At 52.0% G+C, this 21,847-nt stretch overlaps 1 protein-coding gene across 1 annotated transcript in view; it reads left to right on the top strand.

Annotated features, from left to right (window-relative positions):
* Nucleotides 1-21,134, top strand: part of ZSWIM5 (zinc finger SWIM-type containing 5) — a 94,305-nt gene extending 73,171 nt beyond the window's left edge. Inside the window, exons 3-14 of the mRNA XM_056497082.1 lie at nt 1,046-1,194; nt 1,865-2,015; nt 7,323-7,502; nt 9,761-9,937; nt 12,145-12,291; nt 13,422-13,559; nt 14,020-14,280; nt 14,678-14,813; nt 16,564-16,721; nt 18,807-18,970; nt 19,260-19,341; nt 19,758-21,134. Of these exons, the coding sequence (XP_056353057.1) occupies nt 1,046-1,194; nt 1,865-2,015; nt 7,323-7,502; nt 9,761-9,937; nt 12,145-12,291; nt 13,422-13,559; nt 14,020-14,280; nt 14,678-14,813; nt 16,564-16,721; nt 18,807-18,970; nt 19,260-19,341; nt 19,758-20,620 (2,606 nt within the window). The 3' untranslated portion in view covers nt 20,621-21,134. The remainder of the gene's footprint in view (nt 1-1,045; nt 1,195-1,864; nt 2,016-7,322; nt 7,503-9,760; nt 9,938-12,144; nt 12,292-13,421; nt 13,560-14,019; nt 14,281-14,677; nt 14,814-16,563; nt 16,722-18,806; nt 18,971-19,259; nt 19,342-19,757) is intronic.
* Nucleotides 21,135-21,847: the final 713 nt, after the last annotated feature.

Below are 21,847 nucleotides of genomic sequence, written 5' to 3'. Positions count from 1 at the left end.
CACCTTGCTCTTCCTGTGCTAACCCTCTTCCTCTCTTGAGAGGGAGATAGGAGAAGCAGACCAAAGTAGAGTGGAGCATCCTCCAGCGGCAGCTGTCCCTCTGCAGTACTGATTTTCCCTAAGGAGTTTCTGTAGAGGACAATCCAAAAGCAGACAGGTGAAAATCCAAGTTGCTGTTCCATTTGATGCTCTTGGCTGCTTTCTGGAGTTGTGCTGCTGCTTGTTCTGTGAGCCCTGGACCCATGGCTGGGACGTAGGGCAGGAAAATGAGAATCGAAAGGGGCAAGGCAATGGAAATTTGGTCCAACTTGTTTAAATCAATTGTGCGTTTTCTGTCTTTCTTTTGTTCTCTGGAAGATGAAATGCAGCCTGTGAATGTGTATGTGTGCCTGCCAAAGGCCCTGCTCTGGTCACAGATTGCTCCTTGAAGGATTATTGATCTTTCATTCTTTGCCGTGGAAGGTCTCTCTCAGGCAGGTACACTGATGCCCAGGGACTTGTCCCCTGTCCTAAAGCAAGTGAGGGGCAGGACCAGGTGTTTAACCCAGGGCTCTGGAGCCCAAGTGGAGTAGTACCTTTCTTAGAGTGTTCCAGACATGGGGAAGGGCTTGCAGGAATTGGAGCTTTACTGATGCTTTAACAATCTGGTGATGTGGAGCAGGAGCAGGAGTACGCTGGGCAATCCCTGGAGCCGCAGAGCGCTCCGGGCTCTGCAGCTGTGTTGCCTGCACTCCTGGGGCTTTGGAGGAAGGCAGGTCCCTGGTCATCCTCAGCTTCATTTCACATGGGGTGCAGAGGGTGAGGGGCCATGCAAGCGTTAGCCCTGTGGTCAGGATCCCTCCTGATGGCTGCTGCCACCACTGTGTTAGAACAGCACAGTGCTGCCAGTTGGGCTCACTGCCGGGGAATCAAGTTGGTTTTCTGTCACCTGAGCTGATAAAGGTGGGTCTGTGATAAAATAGAGGTAGGTCCACTCCTTGCTAGTGGGACTGCTGACCCTGCTACCATAAACATGGTTGTCTCTCTTCTCCCCCCATCGTCTCAGGTGCTCCTGACCCCACTGCTGGGGCCAGCATCGATGACGAGAACTGCTGGCACTTGGACGAGGAGCAGGTCCGAGAGCAGGTGAAGCTGTTCCTATCTCAGGGAGGGTACTACGGCTCGGGGAAGCAGCTCAACTCAATGTTTGCCAAGGTGAGGAGCCGGCTGCTCTCTCCCATCTCTGCTCAGCATGTCACGTAGCTGGCACTCGCTGGCTGCGCTGGCAGGGTGCCCATCACAGCTGGGAATCTCTGCTCCAGTGCCTTCCCGCCCTGTCGCGGAGCAGGCGGCTGTAATCCAGGCTCTGGGTCAGGCCTGGCTTGTCTCACCTGCTGTCCTGGCAGGTCCCTTCCTCCCATGAGTGTCGTAATCCCTGTGCAAGGAAGTGCATTTCCCCATCTCCCCTTCAGCACAGTGGGGGAAAAAGCCAACCCTGCCGAGCCCAACCAAGACCATGGGAGGGTGGGACCATAATCCACAAACCTCACCAAGCTATGGGCTTTTCTCTTTGCAGAAGGGCTTTGCTTTCATGTTCTTAATCTCCGTCTCCTTCGCAGCCTGGCTGTGACTGCTGCTCAACTGGGCTCCAATCAGCCTCATCACAGCTATTGCATGAGGGTTATAATGTGTGACTATACATTATACACACACACACACACACACACACACACACACACACACGTATGTATGTATGTATGTATGTATGTTTGTATTTACAGTCTGGACCCTCAGGCTGAGGGAGCTGTGGGTTGCCAGCCAGGTGAATGTGTCAAACACCTCTGAGGGATCATGGCTCACCCCAGACTTTCTTTGTCCTTCCCAGGTCCGGGAGATGCTGCGCATGAGGGACTCCAATGGGGCCAGGATGCTGACGCTGATAACAGAGCAGTTCATGGCTGATCCTCGGCTCTCCCTCTGGAGGCAGCAGGGGACAGGCATAACAGAGAAGTGCCGGCAGCTCTGGGATGAGCTGGGTAAGGGTCACTACCTCGCAGAGAGGAGCAGTTACCTGGGCTGCTGGGCCAATGGGCATCATTGCAGAGGCCCCATGGGGCTCGTTTTTGGGAACAGAGACCCTGAGACATGCTAGGACCTTACTGTATCCCCTGTTGGGGAATCACTGTGAGACAGCTGGATCAGGCCCAAACCACACAGTTCAAAACCTTAAACCTGCCCCTCTCCTGCAAAGGGATCAAGGATGATGGGTGGGCTGTGTGTTGCTGGTCCCATGCTTCCAGCAGGCTCATGTTTGGTGAGATGCCCCAAAGCCTTTGTGAGGGAAGACCCAGGGCTGGTGAGCCCTAGGGGCTGGATGTAGCCTGGAGTGGAAGTGCTGTTCCTGGAGGAACCATGATCCAAAGAGGGAAAGGCAGGTTCTCAAGTCTCATCACATCTAACAGATTCTGCCTGCTGTGGTGCACGTTTCCAGGGTAAGGGGGGCAGGATGGGGAGCAGAGGCTGGCTGTGAGGGAAATGCAGTTCTGGGTAATTCTAGCTAAGCATCTTAGACACCAGCTCAGCTGGCTGACACTGTAATATCATTAGAATAAAACATTTAGATGCCGTGGACTTGGGGGAGTAGGGTTGTGTGGTGAAGTTAACCCTGCAGTTCTGGGCTCTCCTGGTCATAGGGGATCTTGGGTGAATAGTTTGACTTGAGCCATGGGTGAGTTTGAGCTTCTCTGCAGGCTGCTGGTAGGAGGTACTGTACAAGAGCAAGGGCTGATGGGCTGGCACCAAAGAGATATGGTAGAGCTGGAAGAAGGATTATGATGATCTGGGATCTGGAACATCTGAGACTGCAGCTGGGAATCACATACCCACCTACCAAGTGCCCAGCAAATGCAAACAGAAATGAGGCTGGGAACCCTGGCCAAACTATGCAGACAAGATCTGGGCAGGGGTGGGATGTCTTGTTTCTGTATGAAGTTTCCTGGATGGAAATAACCACACCAGCTCTGGAGAGCTCATCTGTGCTTGCTTGCCAAGAAGATATTTCCAGGATTTTGGGATGCTGCAGCTAGACAATTGGATATGCAAGGATCCTGGAGAGGTGGCCAAGTCCACCAAGCCAGAATTTCCACATGGAAGAAAGCAAACACATTGGTTATATATGAATGGATGGGTGTGTGGGCAGGCCTGGACTCAGGAAGCAATTTGCTTAAAATTACAGATTATTTGGCCAGATTTCCAAGCTGCTATCCAAGCTGAGAGCCCTCCCTGCCTTCCTGCACAGGCAAGGGGAGAGTGGTTGGGTTTCAGTCCTGGCTTAACCGTACAAGGACCAGGTTGGTGCACGCAGGTTTGGTCAGCAGAGTGGGAGGAGGTGGCAGCACATCCCTGTTGGCAGATGGCAAAGTGGCTGGGGAATGTCAGGGCCCTACCAGTGCTGGATCAACACGACAGCAGGGGAAGTGTGGTGCCAGCCAACACACGTCAGAGCAGCTCGCCTGGCATAGGCACGTCACACATGAGGCTCTGGGCATCTCCATGCTGAGGAGAGGCTCCTGTAGAGGGTACAGTGATGTTCCAAGAAGCAGCTCCAGGATGGGCATGGACTGTACTCAAAGCAGGAATTATGCCCTCATTTTACAGAAGCCTTTTGTTTGGCCTTGGGCAGTATTACTGCAGGAGCAGAGCGTATCTCTGAAGGAGGTGTGGAGGCACAGAGAGACCAGAGCTGCTCTGAGTTGGGGGCAATCACCTGTAACAAACCTCAGGAATGCAGAGAGGTGTCCTAAACCATCCCTGGGCAGGTAACAGTAGCCAGGGCACATGGGCCAGTGGAATCATCCCACTGCCTGTGGACTGTGGATGCCAAAGCTGCCAGTGTTACCATTACTGCTGGAGGGAGGGATGAGTGGCCTGTTGCCAGCTGCCATGGGAAGCCCTGGCACAGACCACAATCCACCACTTAGAAGCAAAAAATGGGCCTTTTGGAAATTATTTTGGGCACGTGTTTAATAATTAATCATCGATTTTAGCAAAGACTGCTTCACAGACTTGCGTGGGATTGGAAGAAGATCAGCCTTAAAGAAGATTGTGGATTTATGCTGGGGAAAATGTAAAGGATTTTGCAGGATTTCAGAGTTATAAAAAAAAAAAAAAAAAAAAGAATGAAAATAAAAACGGGACCATTTGCTTGTGCATGTGCTGCCAATTGAACCTCTATTGCCCCGTCTGCTGGGGAGCCAGAGGAAGGACCTGTTGGATGGAGAGCTCAGCAGCGTGGGAGTATTTGCCCTGGCGCATTAGTACTTACGATTAAAGCCTAATTACAAAAAATAGACGAAAAACCAGCTGAAGTGCAGCCTGACCTTAATCTGCCTGGAGACGGGTTTATTTATCTCGGTCACTTGTTTACAGTGGGGAATTTCAGCAGATTAAGCCGGGGAGCGACCCTGTGGGAAATGGGAGAATTTCTTTGATGGCTGGGAAACTTGGGCGCGGGATTGGAGTGCCTGTCTTCTCTGGGGCCAGCAGCCAGGACCACTGGGCTGGGAAGGCTCTGACCCCCCTGTCCCTGCACCCAGCCCCGTCATCAAAAAGCATTTTTGTTTAGAGGCTTAGCTTAATCGTGATCTGCCGCTTTGTTCCCCACTTAACCTCCTGCTATCAGAAAGTTCAGATGAAGGTTTCTGCAGCATGTGAAGAGACACGGAGTCTTACCTGGTGTGGCATTTCGGCTCAGGACAGGAGTCACTTGTGCTGTCAGCTGATGTCACTTGACCACAGGGCTCAGAAAACCACTCTATTTTATTTTCCAGATAATTATCATGACCGAGACAGATGCAAATCTCACTTCCCTCCTGGTTCCCACCTCCTCACCACTTTGTTCTTTCTGCAGGAGAGCCCAGGGGCATAATGTTTTGGCACGCAAAGGATGCCTCAGAGGGCTCTCAAAAATAGGCAGCAAAGTCATGAGGCTTCCAAGAACGCATATTAGTGGAGCTGTGGGAGCCAAAAATCCAGCGAGTGCATCCCATTCCTGGGGGCGGTGAAGCTGGAGCACCAAGCCTTGTTACTGCCTGTCAGCCAAGCTCTGTGCACCCTCAGAGGCGTGAGTTGAAATTGCCTGAGGCTGCTTTTCACACAAGCACCCCCAAAGTGGGCGAAGAAGAGCAATGACAACAGGCGGGAGCACTGATGGGAAGGGAATACCCGACACCCAGAGTCGAGTGCAGGTTTTATCGTGGCCACCCGAGGAGGTGGGAAGTTCTGTCCACTTCCTTAAGGAAGACTCATTTTCTGGAGCTGAGACCTGATTTTTAAAAGGATGCCATGTCTAAGTATCCCCCGTGGAGCCTGCATGAGTCTGGGAGTAAGTGACCTGCTCTGGTAAGGATGGGTCCCTAGGGAGGCACCTCTTTTACACATTAATTAATTGCTGATGTTGCAGCTCAAAAATCTTAATCCCCCCTGTTCATCAGAAGGAAGTGAGGTGTTGGTGGGGTTTCCTGGAAGCAGAGATTGAGCTGAACCAGGCAAGGGCTGCTTTGGACATTTGCTGATGCTCCTGCCTGCAATTGCTTTTCCCGTGCCCATTCCTGGATGTGATGCTGCTGCCACCATCTGCGTTGTGACGCGGTGACGTCTGTCCTGCCGAGCCAGGCGGCTCCAAGGAGCCAGACATGCACAGGCTCCACACCTTACTAATGCTTTGAACCAGACATGTCTACAAGTTCCAGCTGGCAGAGGATTGGTCTGGGGCCACACACCCCAAAAGCACCACCAAAGCTCAGCTGTACTGCAGAGGAGCGGAGAGGCACCGGAGTGGAGCCAGGGCCAGGACATCGCTGCTCAGCCTGGGTTTGCCTCTCGTTGTCTGGCAGAGGGACCAGCTGCTCTGGCTCCTGTTGGATCTGCAGCCTCGCTTGGGGTTGTTTGGCTTAATGGCTGGGCTGTGCAGCTGGGGAGCTGCTCAAAACACAGCCAGCAAGGGAGGTGGTTTGGGCTTGTGGAGGAATCTCCTTGTTGTGCAGTGGAGGCATGTTGGGTGATGATGTTGTGCCACTGGCTGTCACTTTGGGATGGGAGCTTTGGCTCTGAGAGTGATGGAGAGGTGAGGGACAGCAGTAGGCTGGGCAGGGAGAAGGAAGGTGCTCCAGGTCGCTCCTGAGCCCATGGAGGAGAGGCAGTGAGGGTGTTTCTACAGGAAGCTGAGCTGTCCCACGTGTGACAGCATTTGACATGGGCAGAGAGAGGAGCCGCAGGAACTGCTTAGCCCAAAGGGATCCCTGGGGATACCTCACATTGCAGCTGTGGCAGCCCACAGCCATCCTACCCTGCAGGGAAGCACAAGGGTGGGGACATGCTGCGTCCTGGCAGCCTTGCAGAGAAATTTGGGTAGAAATGGAATTATCTAAAGAAGAATTCACGGGTTTGCACTTATGTAGGTTGTTGTAGCCCTTATTGGAGCAGTGAGTGACCTGGAATAGTCTGCAAGGCTCAGTTAGCAGCACCAGCATCAGCCCTGTTTTATGAAAGGATGAGCTGGATCTTAATGATGACAGATGTCCTTGGTCCTGGTTTTGCCTCACACAGCAGACAGCATCATCAGCATCATGTGAGGTCCCATGGTTGACCCACAGGGTGTCAGCGTGGGTGTCCTACTGGTGAGCAACTTGGCTTCTGGGATCCAAAGGACTCACATCAGGGAGGGCTTTTGCCTGCAAGGCTTCAACCCAAGCTCCAGGTTCCTCTGCTGGCTCCTCTGCAGGCTGGGGGCTACTAGGAATTGAAAAAGAAAAAAAAAAAGAAAAAGAAAATACACCAAATCTCCTTTTTAAATAGTTGAATGCAAATGGCCTGAAGAACAATGGCAGACGAAATAGCATTCGGAGCGGGTTTTAAAGCGCTTGGAACGTGGGTAGGATCAAAATCAGGTTAGTCTTTGGAGATACAGACTCTGCAGCTTGCCAGGGTGTTTTTAAGCATGCTTTGATGTGTAGTTCAAACAGTAGATTTGTCCTGGCAGACAGAAGCACTTACAAATTCATACACAGCCGCTCTCTCCTTCCCTCCTCCCCACTGTCCCCCATCTCATGAGATTATAATTTAGCTTCATTACGAAGGAGTTTTACTTTGTCCTGGTTTCAGCTGGGATAGAGTTAATTTCCTTCTTATTTAGAAGCTGTGTAAATCCCCCTCCCGGGCCCGTGCATTATGCTGAAATGTGTTTACAAACCTCGATGGAACCATGCAGGCTCTCAGGGCGAGCAGGAGAGCTTTGCCCTGCGTGCATGGTGGTGGCACCTCCGTGATTTCTTGGCTTTGTTTAGGGGCACTGTGGGTGTGCGTGGTGTTAAACCCTCACTGCAAGCTGGAAGAGAAATCCTGCTGGCTCCGGCAGCTGCGCAAGTGGGGTGAGATGGACGTGTGTCCCCTGGAAGATGGCAATTACGGTAACGAGCTTCCCAACATCACTAACGCGCTTACGCAGAGCTCCGGTCACAGCCAAGGTGAGTCCGGGCAGGAGTGGAAATCCAGCTGACAGCCACAGGGGTTGGGTCCAGGTCAAAGCTCATCCCAAAGCTGAGGGAACTCTCTTCAACTGCTGGTGATGTTTCTGCGAGTCATAGGAATACAAAATATTTGTCTTCACTGCCTCTGGTTTTATATGTAAATGTTTATTTCTTTGCTAGAGGGTAAAGTTGCCTGTGTTTTGAGTTTAGAGACTATTTTAAAGCCATTTGACTTTGGGGGAGTTTAGACTCCTACAGTCTGTGCGAATTTAGGCATGGGGTAATAGAGGAAAACAGTACCATTTGCAAAAGAGCAGAGCTGAGCTCAGAAGTCCTGTCATGTGAGAGTGAGGAGCTGGAGATGGTGCAGAGCCCGTTTCCCAGCCCTTAAGCCTCACTTAAAGGCTGTGATTCAGGTAGTAGGGAAGTCATTAGCCAGGAATGTTAACACAGTTCAAGTGTAAAGCACAGACAGAGCAATGTAGTTAAGGGGTTGTTCCTTAGTGCTAAAATAGTTTCTCAGCTGCTGACAAAACATTTGATCCCTTTAAATTTAAGCACTCTTTCTCCTTCCTTTTGCCTGAAGTAGACATTAATTGAAAGTTACTGCTCTTCACATGCCTCTGTCTGCTGTATTGGAATTGCTCTTTGTTGTGTTATGTGTGGTCAGAGTGGGTGGAGGAGAGGGGGACAGCAGCCGAGCCACAGGGGAAGCTTCATTCTTCTGGGTGGGATTAGTCCCTCAGCAGCAGTTTGGGAGCGTGGCTGTCCTGCCAGCCACCCCAGCCATGGCCAGGACCACACGCCCGGCCTCCCTTTGCTCAGGGAGCAGCTTAATTTAAACCTGGCCTTGCTCCATGTCCTGCACCAGCCTCAGGACTACCCCTCTGGTGTTCCCCACTCTCCCAGGGATTTGCTCTGGCATTTGGGGAAGGTTGCTAAGGCTGAACAGATCACTTATTTTAGACCTGCAGGGAGTTCCCAAAGCACATGCCAGGGATGTCCCCTTCTCCCTGTGCTCCTGCCTCTCCAAGAAGGGGACTGAAAGCAGCACAGATCCTGGAGGTGTCCTGGGGTTCATGTTTGTGCATATGCAAATACTGCTCCAGATTGTTGACAGCCTCTTTTATTACTGAAGAACAGCTGATTCTTGAAATCCTTCCTGGTAAAGTGAGCAGGCTTGGTTCTCAACATACAAACACCTGTTTAATTTCTCTCCACCTCAGGGTGCCTGCAGCATTCCGGCTAATTGCTTGTTGCCATCGTTTCCGGAGCATGTTTACCCAGCCTCCCTGGATCAGCTTTGAACAGTGCCTTTTGTTTTCCACCCTTGAATGCATTTAACTCGGCCCCTCTTGTGGGTTGCAGGACCTAACACAGAGCACTGCACCCCCTTTGGGGCTTCCTATTCTTCAGCCTGCCAGCTGTGTTTGGCCTCCATGATCCAGTGTGGCTGGAGTGATAGTGGGATTGCTCCAGACAGGTTTTTTCCTCGTAACAAACCTCCTGTCTTGATCGGTCTGGATGGGGTGAAATGCTAATCCAGCGTTTGGTAGTTTCAGAAATGCCCATGAAGTTACAGAGCAGCTCTGAAGAGGAGCACAGATATCTGGTGCAGGGCAGCAGTGAGGTTTCAGATGATGCTGTCTCCTCCCTTCCAGCCCTCTCACACAGCCCACAGAGGTTGCTGGAGGGTGATGGTTCCACCCCATCACCCAGGGACAGATGAGACACACTCGTGTGGTTCCCTTTGTGGCTTCATGTGCTGCTGATCAAAGAAGCTGCAGTGAAGCTGAGACTTTGTGTTGGAGTGGAGGAGGAGAGTTCATGGTGCTTGCAGGGCAGTAATGCTGAGGAAGCCCAGTCCTGACCCTGGGGCAGCTGCCTGTATGCTCAGTGTCACAGAGGAGGGAACACACTGCCAGGTTTCAAGGCATCAGCTTTGTGTGTGACAGTGGATTGTGGTCACAAAGCAAATGGGGGGGTGGTCCCTGCCTCTTTTCTCACCTTTCTGACCAAGTCAGCTATTCTAGCAAGTTACTTAGCAATTCTGTCTGAGGAGACATTAGTCCCCCCTCAGAAATGGGATGGGCAGCAAAGGTATCCAAAGCCAGAGCCTGTGTCCATCTCGGAATGGAGTGAGACCAGGTTTTGCTCTCATAGTAAAGGCAGAGCTCTGCCCAGGGAGGTCATGTCTGGGAGGAGGAGCAGGCTGCCCTGCCCCACCAGGGCACTGATGGTTTCTCTCTTTGCAGACTCGCTGGCCAGGCCCAGACGAACCGTGTTCACGCGGGCGATCGAGGGCTGTGACCTGCACTGGCAGGACAGCCACCTGCAGCGCATCATCAGCAGCGACTTCTACGTGTCCCCCTCCTACCAGCGCGAGGGCGAGAGCCTCCTCTTCAACTCCCAGGGACAGCCGCTGTGGCTGGGTGAGCACCCCAACCAGCAGCCCCTCTCGTGGCCTGTGTGGAGAGGAGTCACCTGAGTGAGGCTACCCTGAGTTCTAGACTGAAATTGCTACCCTAGCCCTTAGCCTGAGGAGTGGGGGGAGCAGAAGAATTCAGTGCCCACCCACAGTCCTCAGAGCAATCTCTATATATTTACAGTCTGGGCTTCTCTTGGGCAATTTGGACCAAGCTTATCATGCCCCTTTTCATCCTGCCAGTGTTTGGCTGTCCCCGGAGCAGCCTCTCACTGTTTCCAGTATAGGGGGTCTGGACACTTAAATTCTCTTGAAAATTGACTGCAAAGCACAGTCCTCTGGGTTTCTCTTTCCTGCTGTCACCTTCTTCTTAGTCTTCCCTTAAAGGCAATTAGCAGTCAGTTCAATTAAGCCTTGTGGGAGATTAAGATATTCTGGAACAGGCCCTCTTGTGTTGTAGGCTTTTAGCCCAAGGTTCCTCAAGCCACACGAATTCTCTCCTGCCAAGTCATGACCCTGGGCAGATCTGTGGACCCTTGACAGCTCCTTGTCTAGGATGAGAATGAGCAACATGAAGGGCTTGGGGGGAAAACCTGGTGTGACTGTCAGTCCTAGACCCCAAAATGTGGGAGACACAAGTTCCCAAGCCTCTCCAGGAAGGGGGATTATTTTTCCCCTACTGTCCAAGAGTTGAATGTATGAACACAGAACAGGTTAAAGCCCACCATGTCACTGTTGTCCACTTCAGAAGCTGGGGTCTGCCGGAAAGAAAGAAAGCTGGGGTCTGTCAGGAAAGAGAGTATTTAAAGTTGTCTGGAGTAGTTTCTGGAGCAGCAGGCACTAAGTTGCTGTTAATGCCAGGAGCTAGGAAGGACACATATGTAGGCTGTTGGTACACTTTAGCTGGAACAGGAGAGGATATTTCTGCTCTGGGAGGAGTTCTGGGCAGCTACAGGCAGGAGGTCTCTCTCCTTCCTACACAGCCACAGGCAGCAGTGGTAGGTTAGTGCATCCATGGACTCCATCTAGAAGGGATGTGGTGGCCATAGTTCCCCTGTCCAGAGCCTAATCTGAGTTCTAGTGATTCCTTTTCCCCAGTTGGTTGGTGCATGTTATTTGTCTGATGCATTTGCCATGATTTTTGGATTTTGCGCTTTTGCTTTCTTGGCACCTCTTCAGGGACTCAGTGCTGGGAGGGAAGGGTGATTTGTCAGCAACTTCCAGTGATAAATTCAGTGAGAAGATGAATATTTCATCCATTTAGCAAATGAATAGAGGGAGCAACAAGAAGTTCTTTTACAGATGTATTTGTTCTGAAATGTCTTCCTCATGTATTCCTTGTGGTGGGTGACCTTTGGGATGTGGACACCCCATTTGTGGAGGTGGTTGTCTGCATTTCCAGAGCTTTCTGAACTCTTCCAGGAATAGAAATTATCCCTCTACGATAACTTCAGATCGTCTGTGTTTGCCTGGGTTTTTTTTCTCCCTTTGGCAGGACATTTTGAAAGAAAATGGGATTTTTGCTGCTTGTTATGCAGCATGTCATGTCATCTGCTCCTGCTAATTTCTCACTCAGTCATAATCCTCTCCACAGTTGCTTGTGATTTCAGGTGAGCAATAAGCAGCAGGAGCAGATGAATTCCTAAGCAACTGTGAGTCTTGGGAGGGGGTTTCATGCAACTGTTCCTAATAATAAAACACTAGGTAGGAGAACTGCAGAAGAGACAGGATGTCTGCAGAGCTTTCTCCATGGAGGTGTTAAGGAGTCAGTTCAAAGCATCACCCCAAATCTAGCAGTGCCCCCAGCACAGTGCTGGATGCCCAGCCTCACCCTTTGTATCGTCCCCTCTGCCATGAGAGCAGTGGGAGAAATTGGGATAGGCCATGTAGATTTTAGGAGAGATGAGCAGCAGGGTTGTAGCAGCCTGTGTTGGAGCTGTCGTACTGCAGCAATGGTGTGTTGGAAATGCTTCCATTAGATAAGCTTTGCGGAGGTGGGGATTTAGGTATTGACGTGGCTGCTGTGGGTTGAATGTGGCAGGAGTCCCGTTAGTATTCCTGGTAGGCATCCTTTGCAGAAGCAGGGAGAAAGGGATGAATTCAAGACAGGAAGCAGGAGTGTGGGGAACATGAGTAGAAGATGCCCCAGAAGAGTACCATCCTGTCAATGCTTTGCCCCTCTGGTTCAGCCATGCCCCTGTTCCTGCCTTGCAGAGCACGTCCCCACAGCCTGTGCTCGCGTGGATGCGCTGCGCTCCCACGGTTACCCCAGAGAAGCTCTGCGACTGACTGTGGCCATAATCAACACCCTGCGACTGCAGCAGCAAAGGCAGCTGGAAATATATAAGCATCAGAAGAAAGGTATGAGTAGAGCTATGTGGGTAGTGCCTTGTGATGTCTGGCTGGGATGTCTCAGTTGCTTGGAAAAGTCTTTTTCACCTTGACAAGACAAATATCCAGCCTGGATGGGCAATGAAGTTTTGGAGGAACTTAGAAATAAAAAAAGGATGTATCATCTTTGGAAGGAGGGTCTGGTCTCTCAGGAAGTATTTAAGGGGGTTGCTAGGGCATGTAGAAAAAAATAATAGAGGTCTCTTCCAACCTAGTGATTCTGTGATTCTCTAAGAGTTGTGCTGCCCCATTCAGAGTGGCAGAGGTGGAGAGTGGGCAGCACTGCAGGGGGACTGCTCATGTCCTAGGAAGACAAACTGATTTGCTTGAGTTGATACCTACATGCTAAGGACAGAGCTGCCCACATGCTGTCTTCATGCTGCTCCATAGGGATGTTCTTGTTCCCATTGTTGCTGTGTCTCGTTGCCTGTAAGGGTTGCCCAGGCAAGTGCTGCCCGCATTGAAGAGGAGCTGCCTGACTGCAGAGCAGCAGTAACTGGCTGTGTGTGCTACTTCCACCTTGCATTTCCTGAGCAAATGTACCAGGAGACAAGCCCAGTGTTCCTCCTTTTGCAGTTGCAATTGGCAGGGAGCCGGGGTCAGTTACTGCAGTGCTGCTGAAGGTCAGTGACTCCTGGTCCTTGCCAGCTCAGCCAGCTTGAGATCACCAAAAGATGGAATTTCTAAGAGTCACTGGAAGTCTTTGTCATCTCAGGAGAGATTTCTGCTTGTGTTTCTAAAATGTTCAGGCTACCATTGCAAATCAGTCTATGAGCTGCAGGTCTGGCATTAAAGACCTTTTCTTTGGGATGCTGCAGACCCTCACATCCTCTTGGAGCAGAGAATGAGTCAATGCATCTTATGTGGCCTTAGTGACACCTTTTTATGTGTGTGTGCCTCCTCCCTCAGTTGTCTGTGCAGAGTGGCTGCTCTTTGCTGCTCCTTTCCCTTGTGAACCACCACACCAGAGTTGGCCCTAGAGGTCCCTGTGACCCAAGTTGTGGGATAGGAAAAGTTCTCTGGTCTCAGAAGCCTCTCTGGGTGCAGAACTTGTCTTTAAATTCCTTACTTTTACCATCATCCTATTCTATTTTATCCAGAGCTGCTGCAGCGAGGAGCAACAACCATCACCAACCTAGAGGGCTGGGTAGGCCACCCTCTGAACCCCATCGGCTGCCTCTTTCTCACCCTGACCGAAGCTTGTAGATTAGAAGAGGAAAATTGCCTTGAAATTTCAGGTACCAAGTGCTCCTCCTGAATCCCTTCCTGGTGGCTGTGGCTGAGGTGGGTGCAGATCTGGGGCTCTGGACACCTGGACTCTGAGTCCCCCTTCTCTGCCTTGGCAGGAGCACTAGGGCAGAGCTGCGGTGCAGACAAGGAAGGTAGTGAGTAGAGAGAAATGGGTTTTCTCAGCCTCAGGGTTTGCAGCCAGGGCAGAGCAGGTCCATGGGAAGGCTCTGGTGTCAGCTGTGCACCCTGTTGCATGTTTTGGGTCTCCTGTATCTCCTACTGAGAGCAGGAAGGGAGGGTGAAGCCCACATCTCCCTCAGGAAGCTTTCTGTTGTTTCTGGGTAACCAAAAGCAGGCAGGAAGGGAATTGTGGGTCTTGCTCCTGAAGTGAGAGATTTTTCTCTGCAATGATTCTGCTGTCTGGGAAGACTCTTTTAACCCCCCTGCATCTCCTCTCCCTCCTTTCAGACGCTGGGGACTCCAAACCACCAGTGTATCAACACGTGCCCGTCATGACCGGCAGCCAGGACGGTGATGAGTCCTATCTGTCCCTGGCCTTGGAGGTGGCCCTGATGGGGATGGGTCAGCAGAGAGTGATGCCTGAAGGTCTCTATGCCCAGGACAAGGTGTGCCGCAATGAGGAGCAGATCATTGCCCGGCTGCAGGACCTGGAGCTGGACCCGGTGCTGGTGCAGACCCTGCGGAAGCAGTGCATCCTGCTGCTGGAAGGTGGGCACTTGGCTCATCTAGCTGACTTTAGTGTCTTAGCTGTGTGTTGGTAACATCTCTGAGGTGCCCTTTTCAGAATTTATGCCCATCCTGCTTCTTCCTCTCCGGATGTGGTGCAGAGCCTGTAGGATTGCTGCTCTGCCTCTTCACCTGACAAAGCAAGGGTTTGTTCCCATCCCTAGAAGAAGACCAAGTCAGAGGCAATATGGAAAAAGGTGCTAAGCACATGGCTTCAGCTTCTTATTTTCTTTTGGAAAAGGAAGGAGCATCCCTGGATCCAACTTGAGTAACATGCCAGGGAGCTGAACAGCAGATCCTCACAGCTTTGGGGTGGTGCAAACACCAGCCACAGATCCTGCTGTGCTAATTATGACTGGTGGGCTCTGTTTCTGCCTAGGTGGTCCCTTCAGCGGCTTGGGAGAAGTCATCCACCGGGAGAGCGTCCCCATGCACACCTTTGCCAAATACCTGTTCTCTGCCCTGCTGCCCCACGATGCTGACCTGGCATACAAGCTGGCTTTGCGGGCCATGAGGTTGGTGCATGTTTAATTCTGTCTCTACTCCCCTTTTTGCCTCTCTCCTATGCTTGTTGGGAAGCTGGGATACTTTGCAACTTTAGGGCGGGGATGGGAATGGAGACAAGCTTGGAGCTTGCCATCCACGGGATCTTTTGCAGTGTGTAGGGCCGCTGGGCACCGCAGCAGTGCAGAGAGGTTCCTGCTCTCTATTTGGGTGATTCCTGGTTTCTAAACTCCATCCATATGGATTTTCATGGGTCCAATAATGTCTGCTGGCCCAGCCCTCCATCCAGCCCCTTGCTCCAGGCTGGACCACCACCTGCCTGTCCCTGTGACAGGCAACCTCTGCCAGAGCAGGTCCCAGGCACACACAGAGCTGTCATCTGCCTTCTGTCTGCCAGGCCTCGGGCACCCTGCCCCCCTCCCTGCCTGCAGGAAGGGCTGTTATCCTGGCACAGATGGGCAGATGGTTTGCCCCGGGCTCCAGAGTGTCACAGAGCCAGGTGGAGAACACAGTTACCCTCTGTTCTCCATTAAAACCCATCTCTGTCCCTGGGACTGGGGAAACAGCTGGTGCTGAGAGCTGCCCTATCTCCTTCCCCGATCTATGACACACTTCAGACATCAGCTCGTATATTGCACTGTTTTGACAATAAAGCTGGGACTGGATGGAAGTTCTTGGAAAAGCTGGAATTTCCTAAACAAGTCAATGCTTGGAGGACTGTCAACTCCAGAGCATCCCAGTGCTCTCTCCTTCTACCACCATTAAAAGTCCTGGCCCAGAGCATCACCTTTTTTGCAGCATTTCCGCAGTGAAATGGGTCATCTCTCCCCAACACTGGGGGAAAAATTGAAATCCCCCTATCCTGAGAAGAGCTGCTCAGGAGGACAACCAGCTCTAATAAGCAGCCAGGGACCTCTGTGGTGTGCAGAGGCACCATGTCCTGCCAGACCCGAGACCTCTGGCCGTTGAACAGGACTGAGGGCCTCAGGGATGCCATCTGTTAGTGCCCATCCCCTGCTCCCAGCTAGGACTCCCTATGTTGGGATATCTATGTCCAGGGCTGGAAAGGTTTGGCTTCTGCTGCCCTGTAGTTACCTCAAGCCTGCAAGTGAGGATAGCAGAGAAACTTGGATGCTCTTCATATCCAGGGTGCAGTTTCCCTCCTGCATAACTGGCCGTCAAGTAAGCAACACCAGCACCAACTCAGGGTTTAGGATTTGTCACCATGGGTGGTGACTTGAGACTCCTGCTCCCCTTCTTTAAGCTTGCTTCTCCCCCAGGTTTTCCAGGCTTTTGGATGTGCCCACAAAAACAGGCAACCTAACCTGGCTGCAGAGGCCCTGGGGAAATGTGCTGCTGCTTCTGATCATAACCAAGCGTTTTAAGAAGAACCAGATGATACAGTCAGGAGTTCTGCCGGGTGCTTTGACATGAAAGGAGCAGGAAGGGAGGAGGGATTTTACTTTTTTTTCTTCCTTTTTTTTTTTCTCTGAGGTCTGTGCTTTTCCTTACAAGTTTATAAATCACTCCACGGATCTTTCTCCCCCCTTTCAAGTCAGTCTCAGATTGATCCCTGTGCCCATGTGTTGAGCACGCAGCCTTGGGAGCCCCACACGTGCACAGCAGCAGGATGTGTTCAAAGGCATTGCTGCAGGCAGCAGCCTGCAGGCAGCCCCTGCCTCGCCTTGGCAGCACCTCAGTGAGAGAAGGTGAAGCTGGGGCTGGGCTGGGGTCTGATGTTGCCTTCTGCTTTACCTTTAGGTTGCCTGTCCTGGAGACCACGGCACCATCCGGCGACGTGACCCACCCTCACCACCTGGTCTCAGTGGTGCCCAGCAGGTACCCACGCTGGTTCACCCTGGGGCACCTGGAGTCACAGCAGTGCGAGCTGGCCTCCACCATGCTCACAGCAGCCAAAGGTTGGTGGCAGGACAGTTCTGGGGCAGGGTTCATGGGATGATGGTGCACAAGAGCATTGAAGAGTTTTTCATGTAGAAAGGAGGGAGCTGTTGCTTCTGCTGGCACTGGCAGAGACTGGCTGAGTGGCCCACTGGCAACCTGCTGTGGGCAGGGCACAGTGAGCTGGCTGTGAGAATTTGGGTTTCTGGGATTCTTGTGCCAAAGGGCTTGTGATCCAGCAGGGCAGGATGGGAATTTCCAATGAGGTGCAGGCAGACCTTGCAGCCACGGTGCTGCAGGTCCTGGGTAGTGCCCCCCGTGATGCAGAACCATTCCTGCCCTGCAAACAGCCAGCAGTCCCTGCTAGGAATGTTGTGGGGTCATGCCATGCATGGTTTAATTTGAAGCTGTTTATCCTTTCACCTCTGCTTTGTCTCTTCTGCCCTGTGGTAAAGATCCTTCATGGGCTGTGGGAGGAAGATCTCCCTATGCACCAAACCACAAGTCCACTTTGGTCCCAGCTGCAAGGGGCTCGTGAAACACCTCACTGATTTCTTGGCCCTCTTCAGTTCCTGCCAGGCACAATTATAAAGGCAAGCACAGGGTTTGCATTAAACATCCTCCTGACCAGAAACCAACCCCAACAGGATGGCAAGAGTCTTGTGTCCCATGAGGGTCAGTGAGCCAAGCAGTTATCACTGCTCTCTGATGTCCTGCTATTGCCAGCCTGAAGGGAAGGCTTTTCTTTCCCATCTAGAGGGAATGGAAATGAGCTGTCAGAAAGCTCCAGCCTCACTGCTTTGGCAGCCCATTTTCTCCTTCCAGCCTCCTCCTCTAGGCTGCTTTACCAGGGCTGATGGTGTTCTGCCCAATTTGCAGTTCCTGGATGAAGAGCTGGTACTTGGCTTATCCTTTAGGTCTTTTTCTCCCTTTCAGTGCCTAATGGGATGAGGTTTTTATGATGGGGACGTAGGGCTGTTGGATTGCATTTATTTTTCCCACTGTCCCCTTCCTCAGGTGTTCCTCTGCTGCAGCATGTCCCAATGTGATCCTGCAGCCTCTCTTGCCCACACCCCCACAAGCCATTTTAGGGAGGCTTGGATTTTGATGGCAAGCGGCTGTGGTGGGTGGCAGGTGATATCTTTAGCTATGAGTCACCCGAGTTATCTCTGTGTGTCCAGGTGCAGCACTGGGTTTTTCACACTGCTGTACATGATTTGGTTGTCTTTGCATGAGGTTCATCTGCTCAGTCTATGACTAGGAGTAGAAATAAAGCTGGAACCTAATGTGGCATGTTGGCACCTCTGGTCTGGACACACCACAAAGGTCACACTCCCTACACTGTGTCCCACAAGGACTGATAGGAGGATTTCCCAAGGTGCAGGATCATGATATTAATATGCCTTGATGTGTCCCTCTTCCAATATCCTGCCCCATCTCCTGGTGCCATCACATACCCTAGCACCCACAACCTCCTGTACAGGAGACCACTGGGTATTTGTGCCATGAACCCTCTTCTTTGGGGATAGCTCAGCCTGTCTCAGTTGTGAGTGCTGTGTGCCTGACCTGGGACGTTGAGGACCAAGGTACACCAAGTTTGGATGACTCCAGCTCAGCCTTGCAGAGGGGACTTGCTGGGTAACATTGTGTGTGTGCTGCAAACATCTTTTCCTCTTATTCTTCCTAATGTTCCTGGATGAAGACTGATGTTTCTGCAGCTATTCAATACTAGGCATCTCCCCAAGCCCCTCCTTTTCTGGGAAGAAGCTGCTGTACAGCTGTCAAACTTGAGGCCAGGGTGGAACATCCAGGTGCCTGGAGATGTCTGCTAAAGACAGGACGTGTCTGGGATCACTCAGGTTTGTTTGTTCTCTCTGTGAGAGGATGAACTTGAGTGAGGACGCTTGCTGTAGGATGTACCACTTCCTGGGGAGGTTGCTCCATTTTAGATTGTTGGACTGCAGGGCCTGATCCAGCATTGCAGTTTGTCCAGAGTGGCTGCCTGTGGTGAAGGGACTGTTCACCACGTGGTGCAGGCTGGAGATGGGCTCCAGGGCAAACTGGGGGGATGCCTGAGCTATCTGACCATTCTTGCTTGCTCTCAGGGGACATGCTGCGCCTACGCACAGTGCTGGAGGCCATCCAGAAAAACATCCACTCCTCCTCCTTGATCTTCAAGCTGGCTCAGGATGCATTCAAGATTGCCACGCCAGCCGACAGCAACTCCGACACAACACTGCTCAATGTGGCACTGGAACTGGGGCTCCAGGTATGGGATTGATGCTGGGGATGCTGGTGGCCCTTCTGTCCCCCGTCTTGGTTATGGTCTTCCACCAAGCAGGGTGTCCCCTGTGGGTGGAGTAAATTGATCCCTGCATGGTCCTGAGCAGGGGACCTCAGCCGTGGGAAGCCCCTGTGTCACTGGTTTGGGTGGAGGTGAGGCTGTGCCAGGTAGTTGGTAGCCAGTTGAACCAGAGGGATTTCTGGGGGGCACTGCTGTGTTGCGTGGCCTCCTAGAGCCCTGCAGGGCAACCAGTCACCCCAAGTTTGCCTCGCAGGTGATGCGTATGACCCTGTCCACGCTCAACTGGCGGCGGCGGGAGATGGTGAGGTGGCTGGTGACGTGCGCCACCGAAGTGGGTGAGTTCTGTGTGCGCTGCGGGATCTGGCCTGCATGCAGTTGGGAGCAGGGGTGGCCATGGACATCCTAGGTTCATGACTTGACCTGAGCATCTGAGTTCTCCTGAGTCTCTAATTTCTTCCTGGGTAACTGAATTCACCTCAGACCATCAGCTGACAGGGTTGGGACTGCAGCAGTAGCCAATTGTGGGACTGGGATGGGAGCCCTGTACCTGGCCCAGGCCAGTGGTGGTCTTTGTGCCCTGCAGCATGGCAGTGCAGGTTGGCCTCTGCCTGTCCCCGTGCCCTGTCCCTCTTGGGGCAGAGGCAGCAGCTCAGGGCTGTGGGGTGGTTTTCCCTATCTCTGGGTCTCAGAGGAGTCCCATGAACTGAGTCAGATTCCAGGGCTGTGCTGTGACCTTGGTGTTTTCTTGCAGGAGTGAGGGCCCTGGTGAGCATCCTGCAGAGCTGGTACTCACTGTTCACTCCCACGGAAGCCACCAGCATTGTGGCGGCCACAGTGATGTCCCACAACACCATCCTGCGCCTGAGCCTGGACTACCCACAGCGGGAAGAGCTGGCCAGCTGTGCCCGCACCCTGGCCCTGCAGTGCGCCATGAAGGACCCTCAGAACTGCGCCCTGTCTGCCCTGACCCTCTGCGAGAAGGACCACATTGCCTTCGAGACCGCCTACCAGATCGTCATTGACGCCGCCTCCACCGGCATGACCTACACCCAGCTCTTCACCATCGCCCGCTACATGGAGCACCGGGGCTACCCACTCCGAGCCTTCAAACTGGCCTCGTTGGCCATGACGCATCTCAACCTGGCCTACAACCAGGACACGCACCCGGCCATCAATGATGTGCTCTGGGCCTGCGCCTTGAGCCACTCTCTGGGCAAAAACGAGCTGGCAGCCATCATCCCACTGGTGGTGAAGAGCGTGCACTGTGCCACAGTGCTCTCGGACATCCTTCGCCGCTGCACCATGACGGCGCCGGGCCTGGCTGGCATCCCTGGGCGCAGGAACTCGGGGAAGCTGATGTCCACTGACAAAGCTCCCCTGCGGCAGCTGCTGGATGCGACGATAAGCGCCTACATCAACACCACCCATTCCCGGCTCACCCACATCAGCCCGCGGCACTATGGGGAGTTCATTGAGTTCCTCAGCAAGGCCAGGGAGACCTTCCTCCTGGCGCAGGATGGGCACATACAGTTTGCCCAATTCATTGACAATCTTAAACAAATCTACAAAGGCAAGAAAAAACTGATGCTGCTGGTGCGAGAACGGTTTGGGTGAGCCCCGGCTCCTGCCATGCTCACTGGCAGGGTCTGGCTGCAGCACGGGGCCTCGGGAGAGAAGAAGGAAGGAAAGTGGAGATCAGCTTCCCCCCCATCAGCAGAGGCTGCTCTGTTCTGGTCTTCTGTTTTTGGTTTTTTTTTTGTTTTTTTTTTGTTTTTTTGTTTTTTTTTAATTTGTTTTCTTTCTTTTTTTTTTTTTTTTTTTTTTTTTTTTTTCTTTTAGTGTTACTCTTTCTTGGATTTAATCATTTCACACACTGAGAGGATCCAGAGATTCCTTGGGCACAAACCAAAAGGCAACCACGGGGAAAAAGGATAGTTTACCCAGCCCCCTGCCCTCCCTTGCCAATACCAAAAGCTAACCTGGAAATCTAATACCTCTTTCCTGAAGGACATGGTCGCTGGAGGGATACGAAGGTTGCAAAGTGAAAAATCTTTAAAATTATGTGGGGAATTTAACAAAACAAAACAAAAACATTAAAAAAAAAAAAAAAAAAAAAAAGGAAAAAAAAGCAAGCAAAGAAACCTGCGACACTAGAACCTCATGCGTCACCAAAAGCGATGGCTTTGCAGAGCGCTTCTCCCGCCCGCCCGAGACATGCAAACTCCTCTATTTGTGAAGATACTTCAATAAAAACAAGTAAAAGTAACTGTTCTCAGGGATTGCTTACTAAAAGTAACACAAAAAAAAAGCATTTATGATACTGTAAATACTATAGTATATGTGTCAATTATTAAATTGTAAAGTTATAATTATTTATAATTCTGTCTTTTATTTGGGGGATACTTGAAATTGTTGTGGGCTGGGGCGATTATTTTTATTATTGCTATTATTATTATTATTATTGTTATTATTATTATAACTATTATTTAAAAAACCCACACAAAACCACAGACAAAAAGAGGAGGAGGCACACGAACATTTCTCAGGTTCCCATGGCATCGTCAGCAGCAAGAAGGGTGTGGGGGGGAGGCGAACATCTACTCAGCTCACAGCCCTGGGACGGATGGACGGACAGACGGACGGAGGAGCAGCAGCCCAGCGCTGGAGGACAGCGAAGGAAGGAGCTCAGGGCGATGCTCGCTCGGACACACACAGATGGTGGCGGACTCAGCCCATCGCAGGGCGGGTGCAGGGTGCGGGTGCCTGAGCGGGCACCAGGGCTGCCGGCTCCGGGGGAGGGAGGGGCAGCCGTGCCGCCTTCCCGCACCATTCCCAGCTCGT

This window comes from Oenanthe melanoleuca, chromosome 8 (genome assembly GCF_029582105.1).
Source record: "Oenanthe melanoleuca isolate GR-GAL-2019-014 chromosome 8, OMel1.0, whole genome shotgun sequence".
Classification (NCBI taxonomy): Eukaryota; Metazoa; Chordata; class Aves; order Passeriformes; family Muscicapidae; genus Oenanthe; species Oenanthe melanoleuca.
Note: the sequence above shows the minus strand (reverse complement) of the source record. Positions and strands in the feature narration are given on the sequence as shown.